The 22,605-nt window shown below is 48.4% G+C and overlaps 7 protein-coding genes across 14 annotated transcripts in view; 4 read left to right on the forward strand and 3 right to left on the reverse strand.

The window, feature by feature from the left end:
* The window catches only part of LOC118510245 (supervillin), a 161,924-nt gene that overhangs the window by 37,195 nt on the left and 102,124 nt on the right, over positions 1–22,605 (forward strand). For all 8 annotated transcript variants that reach the window (XM_036051819.1, XM_036051822.1, XM_036051818.1 and 5 more), the window contains one exon: positions 1,321–5,599. In XM_036051819.1, coding sequence (XP_035907712.1) covers positions 1,321–5,599 — 4,279 coding nt within the window. The remainder of the gene's footprint in view (positions 1–1,320; positions 5,600–22,605) is intronic.
* On the forward strand, positions 8,956–9,789 carry LOC118510253 (NPC intracellular cholesterol transporter 2-like). Its single transcript, XM_036051839.1, has one exon. The coding sequence runs from the start codon at positions 9,233–9,235 to the stop codon at positions 9,719–9,721; it is 489 nt and encodes a 162-aa protein (XP_035907732.1). The 5' UTR covers positions 8,956–9,232; the 3' UTR covers positions 9,722–9,789.
* LOC118510255 lies at positions 14,325–14,655 on the reverse strand. The gene has a single exon (XM_036051841.1). The coding sequence runs from the start codon at positions 14,592–14,594 to the stop codon at positions 14,352–14,354; it is 243 nt and encodes an 80-aa protein (XP_035907734.1). The 5' UTR covers positions 14,595–14,655; the 3' UTR covers positions 14,325–14,351.
* LOC118510259 lies at positions 14,914–15,575 on the reverse strand. The gene has a single exon (XM_036051845.1). It carries the CDS (start codon positions 15,217–15,219, stop codon positions 14,983–14,985), a length of 237 nt encoding a protein of 78 aa, XP_035907738.1. The 5' UTR covers positions 15,220–15,575; the 3' UTR covers positions 14,914–14,982.
* LOC118510254 lies at positions 15,858–16,188 on the forward strand. Its single transcript, XM_036051840.1, has one exon. The coding sequence runs from the start codon at positions 15,918–15,920 to the stop codon at positions 16,158–16,160; it is 243 nt and encodes an 80-aa protein (XP_035907733.1). The 5' UTR covers positions 15,858–15,917; the 3' UTR covers positions 16,161–16,188.
* LOC118510258 lies at positions 17,079–17,403 on the reverse strand. Its single transcript, XM_036051843.1, has one exon. It carries the CDS (start codon positions 17,340–17,342, stop codon positions 17,103–17,105), a length of 240 nt encoding a protein of 79 aa, XP_035907736.1. The 5' UTR covers positions 17,343–17,403; the 3' UTR covers positions 17,079–17,102.
* LOC118510257 lies at positions 21,298–21,643 on the forward strand. The gene has a single exon (XM_036051842.1). It carries the CDS (start codon positions 21,363–21,365, stop codon positions 21,603–21,605), a length of 243 nt encoding a protein of 80 aa, XP_035907735.1. The 5' UTR covers positions 21,298–21,362; the 3' UTR covers positions 21,606–21,643.

The following is a 22,605-nucleotide window of genomic DNA, read 5'->3' on the forward strand; positions in this document are numbered from 1 at the left end:
CTGGTTTAGTTATCGTTTGTTAGCAGGTTATAAAACATGAAATTATCAATCCGCTAAATGCTTATAGTTTTGTAGAAAGTAGCTCAATCTACTTTCGATGCGTTGCATACAGTTAGGCGCTAGTCGTTCAGTCGCACCAAGAGAAACTCGTAAATTATTCTTACGTATCGTCGCACAAGGTGTGCCAAAATTAACCGATCCGCGCGAACTATAATAAACCTGTCGGCCGTTTAGAGCGTCCGCTTCCTGACGGACACCTGAACTCTTCTCTGTGTCAAGATGCTTTTTGGACATAAATTTTCTTCTGGCCTGCCAGCGGGATGAGAGCGATGGTTAATGGTTCATCCTTTCGTGGGAGGAGGCTCGCCCTGTAAGACGACGCGGTGGACATACATACGCGCCTGCCCTTAATCATCCACCCGGTAGCGATTGGCGTGCCGCGTGCGATAAAAATAGTTCGCCACACCGTCTATGGCGACTCGCACCAGACCGCCGCTCGGGTCAGGGGTAAAATGTGCACATTGCGAAGCAGAAAAATCAAAACAATTTCGTCCGCCGCCGGTTGTTTGGAAAAAGGAACATCAAAACTCCCCCCCCACCTTGGGCGGATGGGCGAAAATGGCCGCAGCATCTTCTGGTGCGCTGTACCGTACTGCGATCGTCGGCCAAATGGCCGGCAATTAATCGTGCCCGGAATGCGTAAACGGTTTGTGTTGCGTTGCAGTTTACCGCGCGCCGGATCGGATGGAAAAGTCGATTTAATGGAGCACTTTTCCGGTGATTCAATTGTTGACCGGAGTGCGGGTATCGCGCTGTACGGCATGCGGGGTTGCGGTCCATTACCTAATCTCATGATAGACGTCTAGTGGTTGTTGTTGGTTTTTTCGATTAGGAAAGATGCAAACCATAAGACCGCAACCCTTTTCCTGATAGGACGTTGCGTTAGATGCGTTCCATGCCTATTAGCGAACGGGTCGTGGAGCAGGTGAAAGCTTAGGTTCGTCTCTAAATGGTTTGTAAGTTGGCGATGGTCGCTTGCAAAGAATTGGCAAGAAACGATAACGATTGAGCGAAACGAAATCGAACGTTCAGTAATGGATGTCTGGGTATGGGAAAAATCAATCGAAGACCATGTCTTCGAGATGGTTTACGGTGGACTTATTTTTAGATTCGCAGTTTGCTACGTTGGAGCTGGAGTGGACCGTACCAGCACGATACGTACCCCATCAAACTCATTCTAGCCCGTCCCATTAAAAAGCATTTAAGACTGTTTATTTTAAATCACATTTTCCTGTGTTCTCTCTCCCGCTTCACTTGCAGACTGTACAGACGGCATCCCCGTGGAGGCCACAGTTACCGCTGCCAAAGGACATAACGGCTCATGTGCAGCAGCAGCAGAAGCAGCAGGCCATGGAGAAGGCAACGCCAGCGACACACAAAGCAAAGGACGGCAAGGACAAGAAGTGGTCCCTAGGCAGTCTGTTTCGCAAGAAGAAGAAGGACATCGAGACGGACTCGAGCTCGGAGGAGGACCGGAAGGCGGGCTTCGTGCCGGTGAAGAGTCAGGGCACGCTGAACGGCAAACGGAAGAAGCGATCGAGCAGGGTCGTCGGTGCTGGGTTCGATCACATCGTTATTAGTCCACCGCACCAGCAGCACACCGTTACGTCGCACCATCAGCTACATCCGCAGCAACAATCGCAACAGAATCAGTATGGATTCCGGGAGAGTGACAGCATCAACTCGATGGACAGGTATCCTGCCTCGAACGGATCGCTCGATCGACGGGGCTGCCGGAAGACAGATCGGTCGAGCAGACACTCGAAGGAGCGGCAGTCGTCCAGCGACGAGGAATCACACCGATCTTCCTCGATGTCGCGCTTCCGAAGTGACGACAGTTTGGGCAACCACAGTGCCGGTTCCCACCGTAAATCGCGAACTGCGCGAACCGAGCGCTACCTAAAGCGAATGTCTCGCGATGATGGGGGAAGTCCATCAGGTGCGGTTGCGCCGGGGCCAGCCGTTAGTCGGTGGCACACACAACCCATTTCGCCGAGTATGGTACACGCGGGAAGTGTCCAGTCCATGGATGTAACGTACCGACGACATCCGCATCACCATCACCATACGCACCATCAGCACCATCTACATCACCAGCAGCAGCCGACGGCTCACATGAACCTGCGCAACTCGTCCAGTTTAACCAATGTTCCGCATCACGTTTACCAATCGAACTCACCAAGCTATGCACACCAAATGAGTGGTTCGGGACAGTCCCACGGCACCGCTCCACCAGCTGTTACTTACGAGAACAGCTTCTACATACAGAGCAAGGCGAGCTCGATGCGCGATGCCATACGTAGCCCACCGCCGATTCCTCCGCGTGATCCACAGCGAAGACTTACGATTGGCCACACGAATGAGGCACGTCCAGTGTCGTACGCGTTCGATCGTTACCATCAAGTTCCTTCGGGTGCGGGCAATGTCTGGCAGTCGAATGGAAAGTGCAACAGTGAGGATCGTCTCTGGGGACCCATGCAGCCCGTACAGCGTACTCCACCATGCACGGGATTCCCCGGGGCACACACGGTAACGCCACCGCGAGCTACTTCCGTGCAGCCAGCAGAGGTCCAGCAGCACAGACAGCGTTACATATCGCGTCAGCAGCAACCACCGGCGAACACCATTCAGCCACCAAGTACGCCACCGTCTAGTGTTGCTTACCATCACCATCAGCATCATCAACAGCAGCAGCAGCACCAGCAACCGAACTACCACGCCACCACACTACCCGCCACCACACCTCCACAACACTCGGTGGAATATCGCTACGTTACGGATGTAACGCCTCGATCGCGCAAACCAATCCAGATACAGGATCGTACGTTCGAACCGTACGAACCGAAGCTACCCGAACCCGCACCGACGGGAAGTGAATCCTCGCTAGCTTACACAAGCACACCGACTCCAACCGGCAGTGGCCGTGTTGGGTCCTCGTCTCGCTCTCTACGTGCTGACAGTTCTGATTCCGTCGGTGGTGGCTCGCGTACACCGCAACAGTCAGCTTCGGCCTTTTGGCGTCGAATCGAGGAGGAACAGCAAAACGGTTCGCAGTCACGTCGAGGCCGTGCTACGGAACGACGGCCCGGTGTAGCCGGGACGGCCATTTCTTCCCGCTCCGTATCCACCTCCCGAGCGCTGGAGATAATGAACCGTCGCAATCAGGAGCTGACGCGCGAGCTCGACAGTTTGTTGGACGATAAGCAGGCGAAGAACGCGGACGGAGAGATGGAGAACATCGTCAGCGGACGGTTGTACCTTCGACAGACAGCGGAGAACGCCAGCAAGGCCAAATCGAACGAAAAGTTGTATGAGGTCAAGATGAAAACAGCTCCCGAGACGAGTGGACCCAACAAGTACGAGGAGCATGTGGCGAAAACGGTTGCCCAAGGTGCTGTCCAGACACATGGGTCGCATGGGTATCGACGATACGGTGAAGATCACCATCAGCAGCAGCAGCAGCAGCAACATCATCATCACCATCACCATCACCATCATCAGCAACAACCACCAGCTCCACCCATGCGGACTATTTCCAAGCGGAACTCCTGCTCGGAGGAAGAACTAGCACGCAAGCGCAAATCGGCAAACCTCGAGGAGGCAATCAACGAGCTGGAAGCGATCTACAAGAGCCTCAAGTTGAGCGATGAGGATCTGCTGGAGCGAGCGGAACGACGCGATCTTCCCACGCCGACCGGTTTCAGTCAACGAGCGCGGCACTATCGCTACGACGCCGAAGCTGAAGAGGAGCGTGCAAAGGCCGAGCCCGATCTTCAGCTGGACGATCTTAGCTATCGTAGTATCAAACGGGCGAATAGCTCTATCAAAGCACCAGACACGCAGCCACCCTTTGGTATCCCGGTTGGACCGATCCCACCTTCCCCCAGCACGGACTATCTGACGGTGCAAGCCCCAGTAAAGCAGACCAAACCACGCTTCCAACCGCAACGATCGCCGGATCTGGTTGCGGATGATCTTGCCTTCCGACAGCTGCGCAAGGACAAAGATCTGCTGGCTTGTATCGATCGTGCTAGCGTACGTCACCAACCGACGCAGAGTGGCAACACGAGCAGCGGCTCGGATGATTCTCGCCAGAAACGGTCCACCGGATCACTGTCCTCGAACATCTACAGCCAGATACAGCGCGATGCGGCCAAACCGTCCGGAGGAAATCTGGAGGACTACTACAAAATTGAGCTGTATGCAAAGAGTCTACGAGAAACCACCACACCGGGTCGAGAAGTAACTCCGAAACCGAAAGACGCTTCGCCGGCGAAGGAGAAGCTGGTCACAGTACGACCGAAGAGCGGAACGACTCCTCCGAAGGAGAACCGAGGCGCAGTTTTCAATCTTCCGTCGACGCTGAAATCGAGCTCGTCTGGCAGTCCTCCGAAGAGTCCGGGTGTAACGGAGGGTAGCAGTGCGGCATCGACACCAACACCACGACCTAGATCGGGCACAGAGCCCGTCATTGTGGGCGCCAAGCATAAGGCCGAATTCGAGGAGATCCTGAACGCGATCGCACTGGAAGCACAGTCCACTAGCGAGAAGCTGGGAGCGGATTTGGCCGAGCTTCGCAAGGAAACACAATCCGTGTCGAGCGGCACGAGTCCGGAGGTGAAGACTGCGGGAACTCGCACCATTTCCAAGACGATTGCTCCCTCGAGCAAAGCATCTGTGGTGGTGGCTACTGCAGCAGCAACGTCAAAGCCCCAGCTGAGTGCTACACCGAAGGAAGTCGATGAGGTTGCTGAAGCGGCCAAGTACTGTGAGCGGATGTTGCGGGACGTTATCGAGGAGGCACCCAAGAAGGAGAAGAAGGAGGCTACCATACCCGTCATTGCTGTGGAAACGGTTGTGCAGAAAACGCCGGAACAAAGTCCCGTTGAGCAAGTCCAGAGCGTCAAGACGGTCGTCAAGGAGCAACCTACGATCGTGGAACCGCCCGTATCGAGTGATTCCTTAGTGTTGGGTGGTCTCATTCAGCAGCTGACACCGGCTGGAAGCTTCGAGGCACTGAGCAAGCGCTGCCAGGAGCAGCTGAGCGAGCTGGAAGCTGAGGATGAGCAGCGTGATGAGCGCGTTCGGTCATCGATCGAGCGTGACTACGACAATCTGGTCGAGAGCATCAAACCGTTCGAGTCGGACACGGACAAAAAGTCTACCGAGGAAGAGATCGACCTGATCATGAAGGAGTGCGGCATCGAGCTGGAAACCAATGCAGCCCAGAAAGTGCCGGCTAGTTCTCAAACCGAGCTTAGCGACCGCGTCTCCGAGCCGAAGTCCTCCAGCGAAACGGAACCGTTTCCGAAGTCCTCCTCCCAGAGCGCTGGTGGTCCGAAGCCTTTCGCAAGCGATACAGCAGCAGCGCGCGGGCAGCGAGGCTCGAGTACCTCCCCGTCCAGCGAGGGCAGAACGAAAGCGTCCCGATCGCCGCCGGTGTCATCCGTGCGGCTAACGCCATCCGACACCGAATCGCAGTACAACTCGTCCGAAGAGCTTGCCATGATCTTCGGCATCAAGAGCCCAACACCGACAGGTAAGGAAGCATCCGATGCCGGCCGTGTGTCGTTGCTTTCGTTGTCGTGTGCCAAACCCTCCTCCCAAGCTGCCTCCAGCCATCCCACCGCGACCGATGAGCATGATGGTGGCGATGGCGTGATCCTTTCCGTACCCGTACCCACTGTCCCATTCCATAACCCTTCCCCTACTACTAGCACCGTGGCGAGTGTTTGCGTTGTTTCTGCTACTAATAGCATCGCTTGTAAGAATGTCACTACCAACACCAACACCACCACCGACACCAATATCACCCACCCTTCCGACACGCAACTGCACGACACCACCGTTGAGACCGTCTCGAGCCTGGAGGAAGAAGCGTCGATCGCAAGCTTCTATCTGCGCAGCAACTTCGGTAACCATCTGCACCACAGTCTGGACACTATCCATGAGGATCTGGCCGAGGAGCTGGAAGAGACAACGGCGGCCGACGTTGACTCAACCACGACCGACTCGGGAAACGTTAGTTTGAACGATTTCGGGTCAGAGTTTGCGGGCGGTGCGATCGAGCGAAAGGTGACGTTTGTGAACGAGGTTCAGATTGGGCCGTGTGGAAATGGGTACTATCCGTTTCGCAGTGTGCTACAGATACCGGAGATCTTCATCGAGGACGTAAGTGGTCAGGAGTCGTCGGAAGAGCAGAAGGATGCGCTGGAACCTGTTGCGAGCGAGTCGATCGTCGATGATCCTCCAGTGGAAACGTTCGATGAGTTGCAACGATTAGAAGAGGAACGACGACGTTTAGAGGAGCGACTGGTGCCACGATCGCTGGAGGATGTTGACGAGGATCAACCCGTACGTCATCGCGCAGCTGGTGAAAGCTCCCGAAGCAGCAGCAGCAACGGCAGCAACGGCAGCTCGATCGGCGGTGGTGTAACGAAGCGCAAAAGTAGCAGCAGTAGCTTAGTGCAACCGCAGCATGTCGTTCTTGCATGTACTTATGGCTTGGCTAATAGCAGCATTGATTATGTTACGGTTATCGCGATCATTATTGCCATTATAACACTGTTTGCACTCATGATACTTTAAGACGGGGCGAGTAGACGAAAAAGGATATGAAGATTTCAGCGTTCCACACATCCGCGTTCGGGCCCGAGCGTCATTCTGAGTGGTAGTCAGCTGTGTCCTCGACGCAGTTCCCCTTACCGTTGGAAGAACGAATCTCTTGCAATACTTTCTTTGCTGGCAGTGCGTCGTGGTGGGAAAGTTTTCGTTCAATGAGGTTCTGTATTCTTCAAGTGAAGGTTTACTGGTGTAAGGAACGTACCTTTAGACTGACTGTTCGTTTGGTGGCGTGGGGATGAAGGATCGTACCCTTGTCCCCGTCGGCGGCACCAGGGTTGTGTATATTTATTGGGTTAGCACTTAGCAAGGGACTGGGCACTAAGGACACCTCCATCACCTTTCGACACGTACAGCCAAACAATGTATCACCATTCGAGCTAACTTTGTTCGATGTCTGTCGTGCAGCGATTGCTGATTGTTTTGTACGTTCTCTGCAACTAAACACCCTTGTTGTCGTACGAGTTCTCACATCTTGCCCCCTTTATTCTGCTCCTCTGCACGTACACGTGCTGTGTGTGTGTGTGTGTGTGTAGCTGGGGAAGAGATGTCCCAGGTGCATCCGAGCACAACCGAAAGCAGCAGTATAGTGACCCTGCCGGATAAACCATCGACCATTCCACTGATGTCCTGTCTCGGTGAGAGCCACCGGACGGCAGCTGCGAATGTCGCTCCACTCGACGGAGAGGATGTCCGCGACGCAGCGGTACCGGCGCAGACGGCGGTGGCGGTGAGAGCCAGCCGCAATCACAACCGTGACTCTGGTGGTGCCTTTCAGAATCTTTGCTTCTGTTTAATCTAGACAACCGAAAGTTGTGCACTGGCACCGGTGGCAACTATTCCATAGAGTCTTAAGATTCTGATACACCCTCATCCAAGTTGCCCGTTGCTGAACTTGGCCGGGGAGATGTGTCCCTACTCTCCTAGAAGCGCGAGACTTGTATCTTTATGTGCCAATGAAAACATTTATTGTTAACGTCTTGTTTAGGGAAGGTCTTCCGTTTATAAGTTTCGTACTACAAAAAAAGCTTAGTGAAGTAGTGGAAACGAAGTACTAAACAGAGAAATTGATAACCTACGTGTCCTACTTGCAGTAGCAGGAACCGTTTCGCTTAGCCTTAGAAGTAGCCTCAAATAGATGTCTTCAAACAAGCTACCACACACATCCATAACTCCCAGTTTGTGATCGAGACTTATCGTTTCACCACTTTTCCATGTTTCAATGTTTTCTCCTCTAGATCTGTAGCACTTAAGCCGTAAAGGTCTTCCACTCTCAACAGTCTGCAAATCGCATAGACACATAAAACAGTAAACCGTAACGATGATCAATCGATCGATCAGATGCGACAACCGCGAAACACCAACACACAAACACACAGCGGCAGACAGCGATCGGTGATCGGTGACAGTGAGATCAAAATATGTTTACAAACTAGGGCCACGGCACTTGAAGCTTAACCGATCTGTCTGACCCGACCGCATAGGATTAGCAAGTAGTTATGAAGAAGAAAGTTAACCATGTGCCAGAGCGCTAGGAGTACGTAGATGATACGTCCGGGGCGAGCTGTAGATGATTCAGCGCGAACTCGGAGGTGTCCAAAAACAGTCTCGCCGAAGTAGCAGCAGCAGCAACAGCAGCGGCGACGACGACGACGACGCCGTCACAACGAATGCCGGAGTATGGCTGTTACAGGCACAGCTATTTTAATCGCACCAACAACCGCGGTTCGGTTGTTTATTGTTTATTAATAGCGTAGCCAACATAACGACTCTACAATACCTTTCGCGGAGCAGTGAGCCGAAAATTCTGTAATAAATCTGTAAATTCCTTTCGCTTTGCTAAGTGATAGCTTGTACTTTGCTGTAAGTAGTTTAGCCACTAGAGCCGCGCTGTCAAACTGTGTGTGGTTGAGGGTTAGGATGCTGCCACAACCATATATCGCTTCCTTGGCACGTGGAAGAGGGAACGAGCAATGCGTAGAACATGTTGTATACACACACAAACACACCCACACATACAGACAGACACACAGACATGCAGAGCTAGATTATATGTTTTTTATAAAAGGATATATTTACACTCTTATTTGTTGTTGATTCGCTTGTAGAAATAAAAGTCGACTAAAATCCACTGTACTATCGATCTTTGTGTTTGGTTCGCGTGAGTCTTGTGGGACATCTTTTCGGGTTGGTCCCAGTAACCGTTGACTTTGGTTGGTCTTAATTTATGGCCTACTGATTGCACCGGAGAATAATCGTATCAGGTGGTAACGATCGCATCCCGTCCATAAATCCCGCACCGGGGTTTGGTTTTTGAAAGATATCAAAGCAACGAACAAAATCTACTTAGCTTATCACCTGGTGGTTGAGCAAAAAAAATTGGAACACCTGGCCAATATCGCGCCCAGACGGTGGCTGACTCAAGGTGGCCTGTTGACAGGTGCATCGGACGATAATGATTCTACCGAAAAGGCACTATAAAAAGGCTTCCCAAGGCACAGTGTCCACATCAAACGGAAAGTTGTGTTGAGCGAGACCAAACTGTACGAAAATGGCCATCTTGAAGCTATCCAGCGTTTTGAGTGTTTTGCTGCTAGTAGCAACCACCACGGTAATGGGTGCCGGTGTTGCGACTCGGGCCTGTTCCGGTGGACGTCCCGCTCCGACGGAGGTGCGTGTTGAGGGCTGTACCGTTCCACCGTGTGATTTAGTGCGCGGTTCGGACGCCATCATGGATATGGACTTTACGGCACCATTCGCAGCGGACACTCTGCGTACGGAAGTGGTCGCAACGGCACTGGGTGTGACGGCTCCATTCGAGCTTCCGGCAGACCGGGCTGCGGCCTGCAATTGGCTGCTGAACGCACAGTGCCCCGTCAGCGCTAATGAGGACATTACGTACCGTTTGAGTATGCCGGTTTTGCTGATCTATCCACGCGTGAGCCTGACCGTTGAGATCAATCTGGTGGATGACGCTGGGCAGTCGTTGGCTTGCTTCTTGCTCGATGCTCGTGTTGTTTCGAGCCGTGCGTTGGTGTAGTTAATGATACATTTGTATTTGAAAAGGCGATAATAAAGTGCGAACAAACAAAGGAGTATGTTAAAAAAGGTTTTCTGCCGTGCTGCCTGTGGAAAGAAATGGAAGATCGATTTCAAATCTGCTCGAAAATGAACGGGGTGAAATATTTCACACGACTGTCGCGAAATATTTCATTACTGCAGTAAATTTGAAATGGAAAGTTTTCCGCGGCCGTTGCTGCAGGGAGCCGCTGTACAAACATTTTGTTGTTGATTTTAGGAACTTACTAAGTGGCCAACTATACTACTGAACAGTACGAAAATAAATCATAGATTTTTTAGTGACACTGAAGAGGTTGAGTCACAAATTTTCAAGGAAATAATTGATAATAGGAACACAGGGATATATTGAAGCATAAGAGCTGTATGTTTTTCCTCTTCCAAAACAAGATCTTCCATGTAATCATTATCAATTTTCTACACATGCTTTAAAAAATTCGCAAGACAAGCAAACAACCAGGAACTGCATACATTCTGATTGGATTTGACTCAACAACTGCACAAAGATTCACATTCTAGAACATTTCCGAAGACATGTCTCCAAATTTCTGGACAAACGCAATCCGACAAAACCGTATTCATCCGCCATATGGTTTGAAGGACAGCAACACAACTGCGTAAATACAGTTGCAATGTATGTTAACATCCGTCTCTCCGGACAGGGATGTATAAAAGCTGGCCTCGTTACAAAATCGATTATCAGTTAGTTTTGTGACAGATTTTCCATAACCAATCCCGCTCTCATCATGAAGTTCGCCGTCGCTTTCGCTTTGATCGCTCTGTTCGCGGTCACGCTGGCCATGCCCCAGCCCGAGGAGGCCGCTGCTGCTGCTTCGAACGATGGTGCCAAGGCTACGATCGAGGTGGACCCGGCCCTGATTTCTGATATTGAGAGCATCGTTGGCCGTGCGTTCGACTGGAGGAAATGGCTGGGAATTGCTGTTAAGATCGGTCAAATCCTCGTGGAAAATGCAAAATAATTATGAGTTTAAAATAAAGTACGCGTAAACCTTCTAAACTGTTGTGTGTCTGTAAGATCTTTTTTTAAAGAAGATTGAAGAAGTTATGTTCCACATGCTCAACATGTGGTTTTTGCTAAACAATACTGCACGTGCCCTTGAATTGGATTTAAGCACAGATAGACGAACGGGTGCGTTGTTGATAAAGCTTTCGTCGCTATTTTCAGTTGCGCAAACAGTGAGCACAGCATGGTAAACACGGAAGGTACTCCAGGCGAACATCCGATTGTCGTCTAAATAAGCAGGGTTCTGAGATCTGAAGCATCTCTGGAACATAGGGGAACTGTAAGTCCTGGTAAAAGCTGTTCATGTTGAAGCATTTTAAAACAGAGACTCGCGAAAAGCGTGGGCCGGTGGTAGATGCGATAGCGGCGCTGGTCTTCATACGGCAGAACCGTGATTGAAATCCCATGCGGACCGTTCCCCCGTAGTGAGGACTGACTATCCAACTACGTGATATCATTAAGTCTTATTAATCAGAAATGAAAAGCAGAACCTGAGAGGTCGTTGGGCCAAAGAAGCAGAAGAAGAGAAGCTCGCGCCACCATATCTTAAGAATGTAGAATTGGCGCAGTACTTGCTCTTCTTGGACTAACGCCACCCTAGGCTTGACTCTTAGGCCTTCCACGAAGCTGTGGAAGTCCCAGCACTTACATTCGCATCTGAGGCATGGACTCTGTCCAAACCTGTCCTTTTAGGTCGTCTACATAGACAGAGAAGTAGGCCCATGGCAGGCCCAAACTGAGATGGAGCTATGACGTTGATGCATCCGCCAGAATCGCCACAAAAAATGCAGAAATCAATATTTATTTCCATATTCTTAGAAGCCTAAAAGACGTGTCAAACGCGTCGTACACTGATGACGGAGACTCTACTTAAGTGATTAAAATGTCTTAAATGGACTCATGTAGAGGGAGCTTGAGTACAGCAATTGGGTACTACTCGCAGTTAGCAGCTACTGTAGAATAAGAAACAAAACGTGTGACCCTCCTGTTTCCAGACCTCAATCGATCGGTGAGAGAGACAACGTTTGTATAATACTACACAAGATACTGCTTCTATATAAGCATTATCTGAGCAACAGTTGTACCCGTGTCGTAACTGCTTATGTAATACGTTCTTATGAGAGCCCAAAAAAAAACTGGCAAACCAAACACGACGCTTAGAATTTGCTGAGCTGGAGAAAATGGTGGGCCGCCGAATTAACTGGAAGAAATGGTTGGGCATTGCCGTTAAGGTCGGTTCGTTCATCGTGAAAAACATGTTATAAGCAATTAGTAATAAAACCCATCTACATCTGGTAAACTGTTTTGACTGGTACCGGTTTTGTGTTGAGCGGCAGATGAGTCGTGTAAGTAAGTACACGATTTGCTATTCGTTACTTTATCACAGGAATCTTCGAAACCTGTATAAAGAAATTTCTCTGGTAGTGCCTCTATGGAATCGATCGATCCGTTATTGTAGACCCTCGTCTTTCCTATGCAGCCTCTCATACGATCGTTTCGTAATAAATGGACGATCCTTCAGAACCGTTATGAACTGGGCTACTAATAATTGGACGAGTCTCGTTAGACGTTTTCAATTGCATACCTTTAGGCGGTTAACATGCAAAACACTTGAGGAGAGAGTGTTGCAAGACTTTTATTCTTAATCGTTTAATGCCCTTACCCTAAGCGAATGCTTCATAAAGAGAATGAAGTTAAGCTAGCATCTCAAAGCTTAAAGTCCCGCATGTAACAAATAATGCTGAAGTATAAGTGTCCACAACCTAATCTCAACAAACTAACACTAGAGCTACATGAGATGTATTCGTACGAAAGAAAAAATGATTCTGCACATAGCGTACTTCGGTTCGACTCAGCAACTGCACAAAGATTGACAGGTAGAGGTAGAGGCTGTTGTGGGTCGCCGGGTCGACTGGAGGAAATTGTTGGGAATTGTTATTGACGTAATTCGCTAGCTGTAGTGATCGCTCGGAGTGGTACATAATGGACTTGATTTAGTAGGCAATGAATAAAGTGCAGTTTACACTTTTAACTGGTTTTTTTAATACACTGGTGTGTATTTTAGTGTTGTAAGCCGTCCAGCACGGCAATGCTCGTAGAATAGAATCAAGAAGTTCGGCGTCGCTGTCGTCTGGATTAGACCGAGGAGACCGCTAAGGGTTCTAACGACTATCAGGCACTACAGCCGCTTCGCGATCTTGGTCTCCAACTGTCGATACTACTATCGGACTAGTGTCGTCGTCCTCCAATCCATTATCCTGGCCGTTCCGGCGGTAGCATCAACGTGGACAGCCTAAAATGACTTGACGGGCTGGGTCGTCCGGTGTCATTCTCATGCCATGACTAGCCCAGTTAGGGACGACTTCAAAGTAGCCGTCACACCTATCTGTATATCACCTCTGCGTAAATCAGTGTTTGTTAGCAGAGACACTCGTGGTGCCACCATCGTTTTGGTTATCACCTCATTAATCTTCAACCAGAGATTTAGCCAAACCAATGATGTCTACGTCAAAGAAGATGCCCCTTAAAGTTTCCACCTCCGAGTCACGTATGGACCTCTCTAGCGTCAAATTGAAGAGAAGACAGAGAAGCCCATCAACCATCAATCAAGTTGTAAATTGTACTACATGAGCATTGAACAAGACCTAATTTAAGACAAACACAGCTGACACTGCTGTTCGCGTTCGATACAGATCGCATTAAAACAATCTCAAATATTATTCCACTGTTTACACTGCGGCTGAAAGTAGCTTACGGGTGATTTCTTGTTTACACGTATTCTTTGTTTGATGAACAATATTTGTCCAATTTGTCTACACACATGAACACGAAATTGTCTGGTCTGTAAAATAATTCGTGTGTGCTGCGTTTTGCATACTGCACGGCGTCGAAACATTGCATAACGGAGTTGCAGTGTGTTGATCATGTCATGAGGACGGCACCAAGCAACCCAGCCAATTGAACACTGCTCATGCACTTGTGAAAGGCAAATAAAGAATGACAGACGATGGTGCTCGACCAAGAACGGTCTCGAAAACAGATGCAGGCTATTATTTATAAAAGTGGCCACTTTTACTGCACACAACCTATATAAATAATATAAACGGATCTGGCTCGTCAAAAAAAGCTAGGAAACGAGGGGCGACCGGTCCAAACGAACTGTCTAACTCTCAAAGCATCTTTCCAGATAAGGACAAAGCTACTGCTGTGTTAATACAACATTTCATTCGTCCTGTTTGATCTGTTTGCGGTGATTGCGATCTCCCAGGCAATGTCGCTGAATGTTTGGAGGTGTCGCTTATCAGCTTTAGTCAGCGCTCTTATTACTCCTATATCTCTACCTTCTTCTTCTTCTTTCTTGGCCTAATGACCTCTTCGGTCATGCCTGCCATTTCGGGCTTACTAGACTTATTGATACTGCATAGTGGAATGGTCGCACCTGTGGGGGAACGACCCAGATGGGATTTGAACCCCGGTTCTGCCGTGTAAAAACTGGCGCCTATGTGCAAAGCCGGCCAGCAAAAACATCAAGCAATAAACATTTAACAGTTTAGTACAAGCTTTTTATTTATCCTTGTGTAAGTAAAAGTCCGCCAACTTTCACAGCAGCCCGCAGCAGCTTCCTCCAGAACCTGCGGCCTCCCATCGCCTCGATTGCTGCCTCCTCCTCCGGGGTTAGCTGCACCTCGGCTGTGGCCTGCGCGCTGGAACCGTCGTTGGAAGAAGCGGCGGCAGCCTCTTGAGGATATGCGTGCGACACGACGATCACCGCGAACAGAGCGATCAGGACGAAGGCGAATGCGTACTTCATGTTGAGTGTTTGGTTGGTTGGCTTCTGGATAGGAGACTTGATGAAGCTGTAGTTCTCACTCGAGATTATATACGAAACTGAGGCTCCCGAGGAATCCCGGCATAACAGTTTGCGGATGTTTGTTTGGGACTACATGTTTTGCGTTCCGTCTACATGTTTACGGATAGTACACATATTGATTCAACGTGGCCAAGTAAATACACAAGCTGTTATTTTGTTTTTTCGTGAAAGTACGAACAGGTATGCTGGCGCTTCAAGCAAGGTCAAGTTTTGTAGGACTTAGGGACCAGCCGCTCTTCAGGCGAGAAAAAGAAAATAATTTTCTTATCTAAAATCCATCAAATAACCAATTTATTCACATATACGCGGTTAGTACCGACCATCGTGTTCACTTTATCCAAAATTCGGGAAACAGAAACGCTGCAATCCGAACAGCACCATTGGCAAAACTCCTCCACAACGAACGGCCTCCCATAGCCTCGATTGCTGCTTCCTCCTCCGCGGTAAGCTTCACCTCCATCGAGGCACCTTCATTTGAAGTGGCGGCTGCTTCTTGAGGATATGCGTGCGACACGACGATCACCGCGAACAGGGCGATCAGGATGAAGGCGAACGTGTACTTCATGGTGACGGCTAGTCTAAGTTCTGGATTAACACTTAATGGTCAATGATTCTCAGTGAATCTTTTATAAGACACTTGCTATCTCCCTCTCTCTCTCTCTCTCCCACTCGATTGAAGAGGTTGATATCTTCGGCGTTCTGTGTTTGCGCCCAGCACAAGTTCTGGAACGATCTTCATACCAACATTGCGGAAATTTTATTTTCGGGTTTCACTGATTGTACAAGCGGCTCGCGGACCTCGCAACGATACGAATTCCGACGACGTGTTCAAAACAACATCCAGACTGTTTTGTTTGCACACGTTGAAATACTCTCACCCAGGAAAATACGCTACTCGCAGCGGATCACGCGATGTGGAAGCGCTACCGTCTACGTCACATACAGACAGAAACTAAATATTATGACAATGTTTGTTTTTTTTTCTGTTTTCTACCGCAAGCAATTGGCTATCAATCAGTAATGGACGAAACCCGGATACAGATCCTGGGTATTTGGTTGAACAAACACTCCGCTATCACAACCACCGTGGACAAGGTTGCATTTTCGCATGTGTTTTCGTCTTTAGAGGAGGATACATCTGTGTAAATCACACGCAACCGAACCACAATAAGCGATCGGATCGATCTCTACTATAAAAAGAGCGAGTGAGGATCACTGTCCATCAAGTCTCCTATCCAGAAGCCAACCAACCAAACACTCAACATGAAGTACGCATTCGCCTTCGTCCTGATCGCTCTGTTCGCGGTGATCGTCGTGTCGCACGCATATCCTCAAGAGGCTGCCGCCGCTTCTTCCAACGACGGTTCCAGCGCGCAGGCCACAGCCGAGGTGCAGCTAACCCCGGAGGAGGAGGCAGCAATCGAGGCGATGGGAGGCCGCAGGTTCTGGAGGAAGCTGCTGCGGGCTGCTGTGAAAGTTGGCGGACTTTTACTTACACAAGGATAAATAAACTTTTGTCATAAGCTACCTCAAACTTGGGTTAATCCTAGCGGTTGTCGTCTTGCACTTACGTTCCATCTAGAGATACTAGTCCGTTACTGCCATTGTTTGTACTGTATTGAAATGCGGCCTGAAGTTGAAGTATGCTTAAGTCCTTAGTCTTCTTCTACTTCTCATTTTCTTTCTCGGCCTAACGACTTCTTACTCTTAGGTCATGCCAGCCACCATTTCGGGTTTCCAGACTTATTGATACCGCATAGTTGGATAGTTAAACCTCATTATGGGGAAACGGCCCAGATCAGCTTTGAACCCCGGTCCTGCCATGTGAAGACCGGCCCCGCTGTCGCATCTACCGGCCCGGACCGGCCAAGTTCTTAATATTTATTCTTAATAACTGAGCTTCAAGATCTTTTGTCCCAATAGTATCGAGATCTAGTGATGGCCGATGTTAACATTTCGCCATTTTGGATTTTTTTTTTTTTAAAGTTGGTCTTCTCCGGGCACCAAGCTATCATTTATCTTCCAATATCCTTTGGACTATGGATTGGAATGACTTGGAGCTGCCAAATTGGCATTGCGTATTTCACGGCAGTGCGCATCTCAACCAAACTTATCCCGGCAATATGCGACGCGTCTAAAATTTATCTGCCTCTTTTGACCACTTGCGATGCGCTAGACATTCCAAGTGCTGAGCCTCTTTTCAACACAATTTCAACACAATCTGTCGTTTCTTTTCTTTTTATATGCCCTTTATTCGCTTTAATTGAATGAATGGAGCTTACTCCAGCTATTATCTATAGTTCCATTGCTATGAATATTGCTGCTTGAGAATATTGAACAATCTCTTCCAGGAATAATTACAAGATCACCACTTCCAGACGATGTCGTTTCTTTAGCCTTACACTAATAAGTTCAGACGTGAAATTACAGTTGGAAGAATTAATTTATTTATCCTTGTGTAAGTAAAAGTCCGCCAACTTTCACAGCAGCCCGCAGCAGCTTCCTCCAGAACCTGCGGCCTCCCATCGCCTCGATTGCTGCCTCCTCCTCCGGGGTTAGCTGCACTTCCGCCGTGGCCTGCGCGCTGGAACCGTCGTTGGAAGAAGTGGCGGCATCCTCGGGGTAAGCGTGCGACACGACGATCACCGCGAACAGAGCGATCAGGACGAAGGCGAATGCGTACTTCATGTTGAGTGTTTGGTTGGTTGGCTTCTGGATAGGAGACTTGATGGAGAGGGATCTTCACTCGCTCTTTTTATAGTAGAGATCGATCCGATCGCTTATTGTAGTTCGGTTGCGTGTGATTTACACAGGTGTATTTCCTTTGTTGACAAAAATACGTGCCGAAATCTTTGCCAACTTCGTATTGACTCATAAGTGTTGTTTGCATTCTAGATCTTTCTCGGACAATATTTATCGATTACAAACGGAAGTGTGTGTATGTGGCAAAGACGAGTCCATGCAATTATTTGTAGGATTTTTGTTAGATTTTTGCTGCTATATCGAAACCATTTAAGAGCTCCGAGCGGCCCCGGCCTAGCATATATTGCACCCTTTACATGAAATTTGCATGTACAATTTAGATAACAATAATTTATAACTGCAAAACAATTCACGATACAGAAAATTCTAGAAATGTTTCTCCCGCGATTATTTACAATCACGAAAACATTAAGCTAGGTTATGGAGAAAAATGATTTTCATACCTTAACCTTTGAAGTGATTCAGCAAAATTACGTCAAAAAATCATTTTCTTCCCCTACATCTAAGTATATCTCTTCCTCATTCCAACAAAAATCCACCGTATCGGTAGAGCATGGAACTCGAAACAAGAATGCCAATCCATATCGTGTGTTTGATGTCTGGAATTTCAGGAAAACAAATATCCGCATATTCCCAGCGTTGAGTACACAATCTGTTGAGAGATTGATACGAAAAACACCCTTGACAAGGCTAAATTTAGCAGTGGGTGTTTCCGCCTACTGTGACGATCGATCCATCGGTAGTATAAAAGATCGAGTGAGGATCACTCTGCATCAAGTCTCCTATCCAGAAGCCAACCAACCAAACACTCATCATGAAGTACGCATTCGCCTTCGTCCTGATCGCTCTGTTCGCGGTGATCGTCGTGTCGCACGCTTACCCCGAGGAGACTGCCGCCGCTTCTTCCAACGACGGTTCCAGCGCGCAGGCCACGGCGGAAGTGCAGCTAACCCCGGAGGAGGAGGCAGCAATCGAGGCGATGGGAGGCCGCAGGTTCTGGAGGAAGCTGCTGCGGGTTGCTGTGAAAGTTGGCGGAATTATACTTACACAAGGATAAATAAAAGCTTCTAGTTACCCCAAAACTGCACTCTAAAATCGTCGCAATTATTGATTTCGTCGGTTTGAGTGATCAAGCATGCTACGGAAGTGTCGTATATTGCTAGATGAGTCTTAAGCTGCCTATCTTACAGTGGAATTAGTTAGTTAGAGATCGCTACAAGTTTAAAGCCGCGAAAGCCGCCTGGCAGTATGCAATGTTCATAACATAGCAGCGAATGAATGGATCTCACTCGCTTCAGAATAGTTCACTCACTTTGTGTCTCACAGACAACAACATTCGACCACAGTTTCTTTTCTCAGGAAAAAATTGTATGATTAATAGGTTGAGTAACTAGTCGTTCTCGACCGTGTTCAAAGCCTTGGATTGTTACCAGTCAATGAGGCTGCGCAAACAAGGCTCATACACATGAAGGGTGAAATCGTAAAGTTCCAGGAACCGATTTATAAACATACGGATCTTCTCAAGTTCATCATTGTACTGCACATTGCCCGATCGCTATATAAAAACATGCGTAAGCTCATTAGCAGTAAACATTCGGAAGTAGATTTGTCAAAGCTATCGGATCCGTCAGCATGAAGTTCGCATTCGCCCTCGTTCTGGTCGCCCTCGTTGCGATGTTCGGTGTCTCCATGGCCGGTAAGGTCGAGCAAGAAGAAACAACCGGAACTCCACGGCCACAACCTCGCGCACCGGCTCAACCTAAGCAAGGCTTCTATTTTCCGTATGGATATGGAGGATATGGTGGATATGGATCGGGATAAAATATTCATGGATGTTCAATAAACGATACTGCTTGTGTATGTAGCACTTGAAGCTTCTTTGTTGTTCTTTGACACTACAACCTAGAGAGATCTTGGTCTTCTATTTCTGGTTACCCGTGGTTTATTTCTCTTACTCAAAGCATACTAAAATTCATCAGGTGATAAGATGCACTTCAACACCCCTCCTCAAGCTAATCACTTTTCTACAGCCAACGGTATTTGGTCAGGAGATCTGCTGGTTGAGCACGACTGGGACTGAATCGCTTATCTTGTTATTTCTTGATTTTCGTGTTCGAGGCGGCTCGTCCGTTTCCACTATTGCAATTGCTGATTGAATGTCCTCGGGTATAGTAACAGTTTTACGTTGTGATATCAAGGTGGCCGGACATAGGCAGACAGCACAACGTAAATAGCACCATTGGTCTACCCAACATTATCTCTGCCAGTGACTTAAACCCTCCCAACACGGAACTTGGAGTACTTCGGTTGGCCAATAGGAATGCGTCCAGTGCTTCTTGCATCGTTTTCCGATCTGCTGATATTTTCTTCACTGTCCGCTTGAAAGTGTCCACGATGTTCTTTCAGCCGGCCGGGTTGGACTGTTTTCTATGTATGTGATCACGTGTTGGTTAGACGCGAAAGCAAACCAGCGTTTCCGGAGTCGTCGGTGCGTACGTTCGCGATGCCAAAAGCGTAGGTTAGAAGAGTGAGAGCGAAACGCTGTAAACGGTTTGCAATAACAGTCGGGATACCCTTCTTTGAGCCGAAGTGAAGAATAAAAAGCCTTCCGAAAACCATCTTATGATTTTTTTTCCCGCAAAGATGATGGCCAAGCCCTTGCGATGAATTTGACTGTAATGACGTACTGCTTCAGTAAGGACTCGGGAAGCATGTTGAATTACGTTGCCAAAGACTGCTTGCATTCTGGCGTACAGCAGACCCCTTAAGCAAATTGTCCAACGGATAACGCAGCTTCCTTTTATCCGGGATGAACTTCCCGTAATAGTTAATAGATATTTGAAGGAGCAGCTTGATAAGCTCGATCTTCGACGGGTCTTCGTATTCCTGAAGCCTTTGTTATAGTTCTGCCAAATACGCATCATGCTCGAGTTCTGTGCTGCTTCCAGAAATGTTTGTGGGGCTTAAGTGTCTTCATAATGTTGCAAAAGCCCTCTTTGTGACCCATGCGGCAACAAATTGAGCATCGGTGTGATTAATACGGGCAATTGCGGCTCCAATGAAAAGCACCGCATGACCAACACGGGTTTTTGGGACTTTCGCGCTCTAGTGCCGGTGTCTCGATGATCGCGCTATCCTTTTTCCGATTGATCAAGCGTTGATATTTGGAACATAGCTGCTCGAAGGTTACGAAGACTTTATCCCCGAGCTATGGGCTAACAGCCGGGTCCTGATGTCTACGTCTTTTTCGTCCTTCAACCCACACACGTACAGCAAGCACTTACATTCTTCCTCTGTCATGTGCGTCAGCTTTTCCACTGTCCAGTGGTCCAGTGAAAAAAAAGTAACGATCGTGATCGGATGGTCCCAAGATTCCGAAGCAACAATCGCACTTTGGTCGGGTCGTCAATCCTAGTATCGTCGCCCTGGAATAGGTCGAGATAACGTGAGAACCAATTTTTGAAGGTTAATCCAGTCTCCTTGTTGCATTGAAACTTCTCACGGAGAGAGCACATTAGTGTTCTAGCTATGTACGCAGCCAACACTAGCCTTTGGTGAAATATGATTTTCATACCTTAACCTTTGAAGCGATTCAGCAAAATTACGTCAAAAAATCATTTTCTTCCCCTTCGGCTATGAATATCTCTTCCTCATTCCAACAAAAATCCACGGTATCGGTAGAGCATGGCACCCGAAACAAGAATGCCAATCCATATCGTGTGTTTGATGTCTGGAATTTCAGAAAAACAAATATCCGCATATTCCCAGCGTTGAGTACACAAGCTGTTGAGAGATTGATTCGAAAAACACCCTTGACAAGGCTAAATTTAGCAGTGGGTGTTTCCGCCTACTGTGACGATCGATCCATCGGTAGTATAAAAGATCGAGTGAGGATCACTCTGCATCAAGTCTCCTATCCAGAAGCCAACCAACCAAACACTCAACATGAAGTACGCATTCGCCTTCGTCCTGATCGCTCTGTTCGCGGTGATCGTCGTGTCGCACGCATATCCTCAAGAGACTGCCTCCGCTTCTTCCAACGACGGTTCCAGCGCGCAGGCCACGGCGGAAGTGCAGCTAACCCCGGAGGAAGAGGCAGCAATCGAGGCGATGGGAGGCCGCAAGTTCTGGAGGAAGCTGCTGCGGGTTGCTGTGAAAGTTGGCGGAATTATACTTACACAAGGATAAATAAAAGCTTCTAGATACCCCAAAACTGCACTCTAAAATCGTTGCAATTATTGATTTCGTCGGTTTGAGTGATCAAGCATGCTACGGAAGTGTCGTATATTGCTAGATGAGTCTTAAGCTGCCTATCTTACAGTGGAATTAGTTAGTTAGAGATCGCTACAAGTTTAAAGCCGCGAAAGCCGCCTGGCAGTATGCAATGTTCATAACATAGCAGCGAATGAATGGTTCTCACTCGCTTCAGAATAGTTCACTCACTTCTCACACTAGAATAGTGTCTCACAGACAACAACATTCGACCACAGTTTCTTTTCTCAGGAAAAAAATGTATGATTAATAGGTTGAGTAACTAGTCGTTCTCGACCGTGTTCAAAGCCTTGGATTGTTACCAGTCAATGAGGCAGCGCAAACAAGGCTCATGCACATGAAGGGTGAATTCGTAAAGTTCCAGGAAACGATTCATAAACATACGGATCTTCTCAAGCTCAGCATTGTACTGCACATTGCCCGATCGCTATATATATAAACATGCGTAAACTCATTAGCAGTAAACATTCGGAAGTAGATTTGTCAAAGCTATCGGATCCGTCAGCATGAAGTTCGCATTCGCCCTCGTTCTGGTCGCCCTCGTTGCGATGTTCGGTGTCTCCATGGCCGGTAAGGTCGAGCAAGAAGAAACAACCGGAACTCCACGGCCACAACCTCGCGCACCTGCTCATCCTCGCGCACCTGCTCAACCTAAGCAAGGCTTCTATTTTCCGTATGGTGGATATTGATCGGGATAACATATTCATGGATGTTTAATAAACGATACTGCTTGTGTATGTAGTACCTGAAGCTTCTTTTCTTTGGCACTACAGCCTGGAGGGATCTTGGACTTCTATTTCTGATTCCCCTTGGTTGGATTTGTCCGTAGCTGGTGTCCTGCGTATGAGGGTACAGATATGATTGGACTCTGAATTTGAAATGATGAGAAAAAAACGGTTCAAACATCCCATTGAAT

This window comes from Anopheles stephensi, chromosome 3 (assembly GCF_013141755.1).
Source record: "Anopheles stephensi strain Indian chromosome 3, UCI_ANSTEP_V1.0, whole genome shotgun sequence".
Lineage (NCBI taxonomy): Eukaryota > Metazoa > Arthropoda > Insecta > Diptera > Culicidae > Anopheles > Anopheles stephensi.

Bases quoted from the DNA above. Each gene is read 5' to 3' on its own strand.
- LOC118510253 (XM_036051839.1), top strand. From the start codon at position 9,233: ATGGCCATCTTGAAGCTATCCAGCGTTTTGAGTGTTTTGCTGCTAGTA.
- LOC118510255 (XM_036051841.1), bottom strand. From the start codon at position 14,594: ATGAAGTACGCATTCGCCTTCGTCCTGATCGCTCTGTTCGCGGTGATC.
- LOC118510259 (XM_036051845.1), bottom strand. From the start codon at position 15,219: ATGAAGTACACGTTCGCCTTCATCCTGATCGCCCTGTTCGCGGTGATC.
- LOC118510254 (XM_036051840.1), top strand. From the start codon at position 15,918: ATGAAGTACGCATTCGCCTTCGTCCTGATCGCTCTGTTCGCGGTGATC.
- LOC118510258 (XM_036051843.1), bottom strand. From the start codon at position 17,342: ATGAAGTACGCATTCGCCTTCGTCCTGATCGCTCTGTTCGCGGTGATC.
- LOC118510257 (XM_036051842.1), top strand. From the start codon at position 21,363: ATGAAGTACGCATTCGCCTTCGTCCTGATCGCTCTGTTCGCGGTGATC.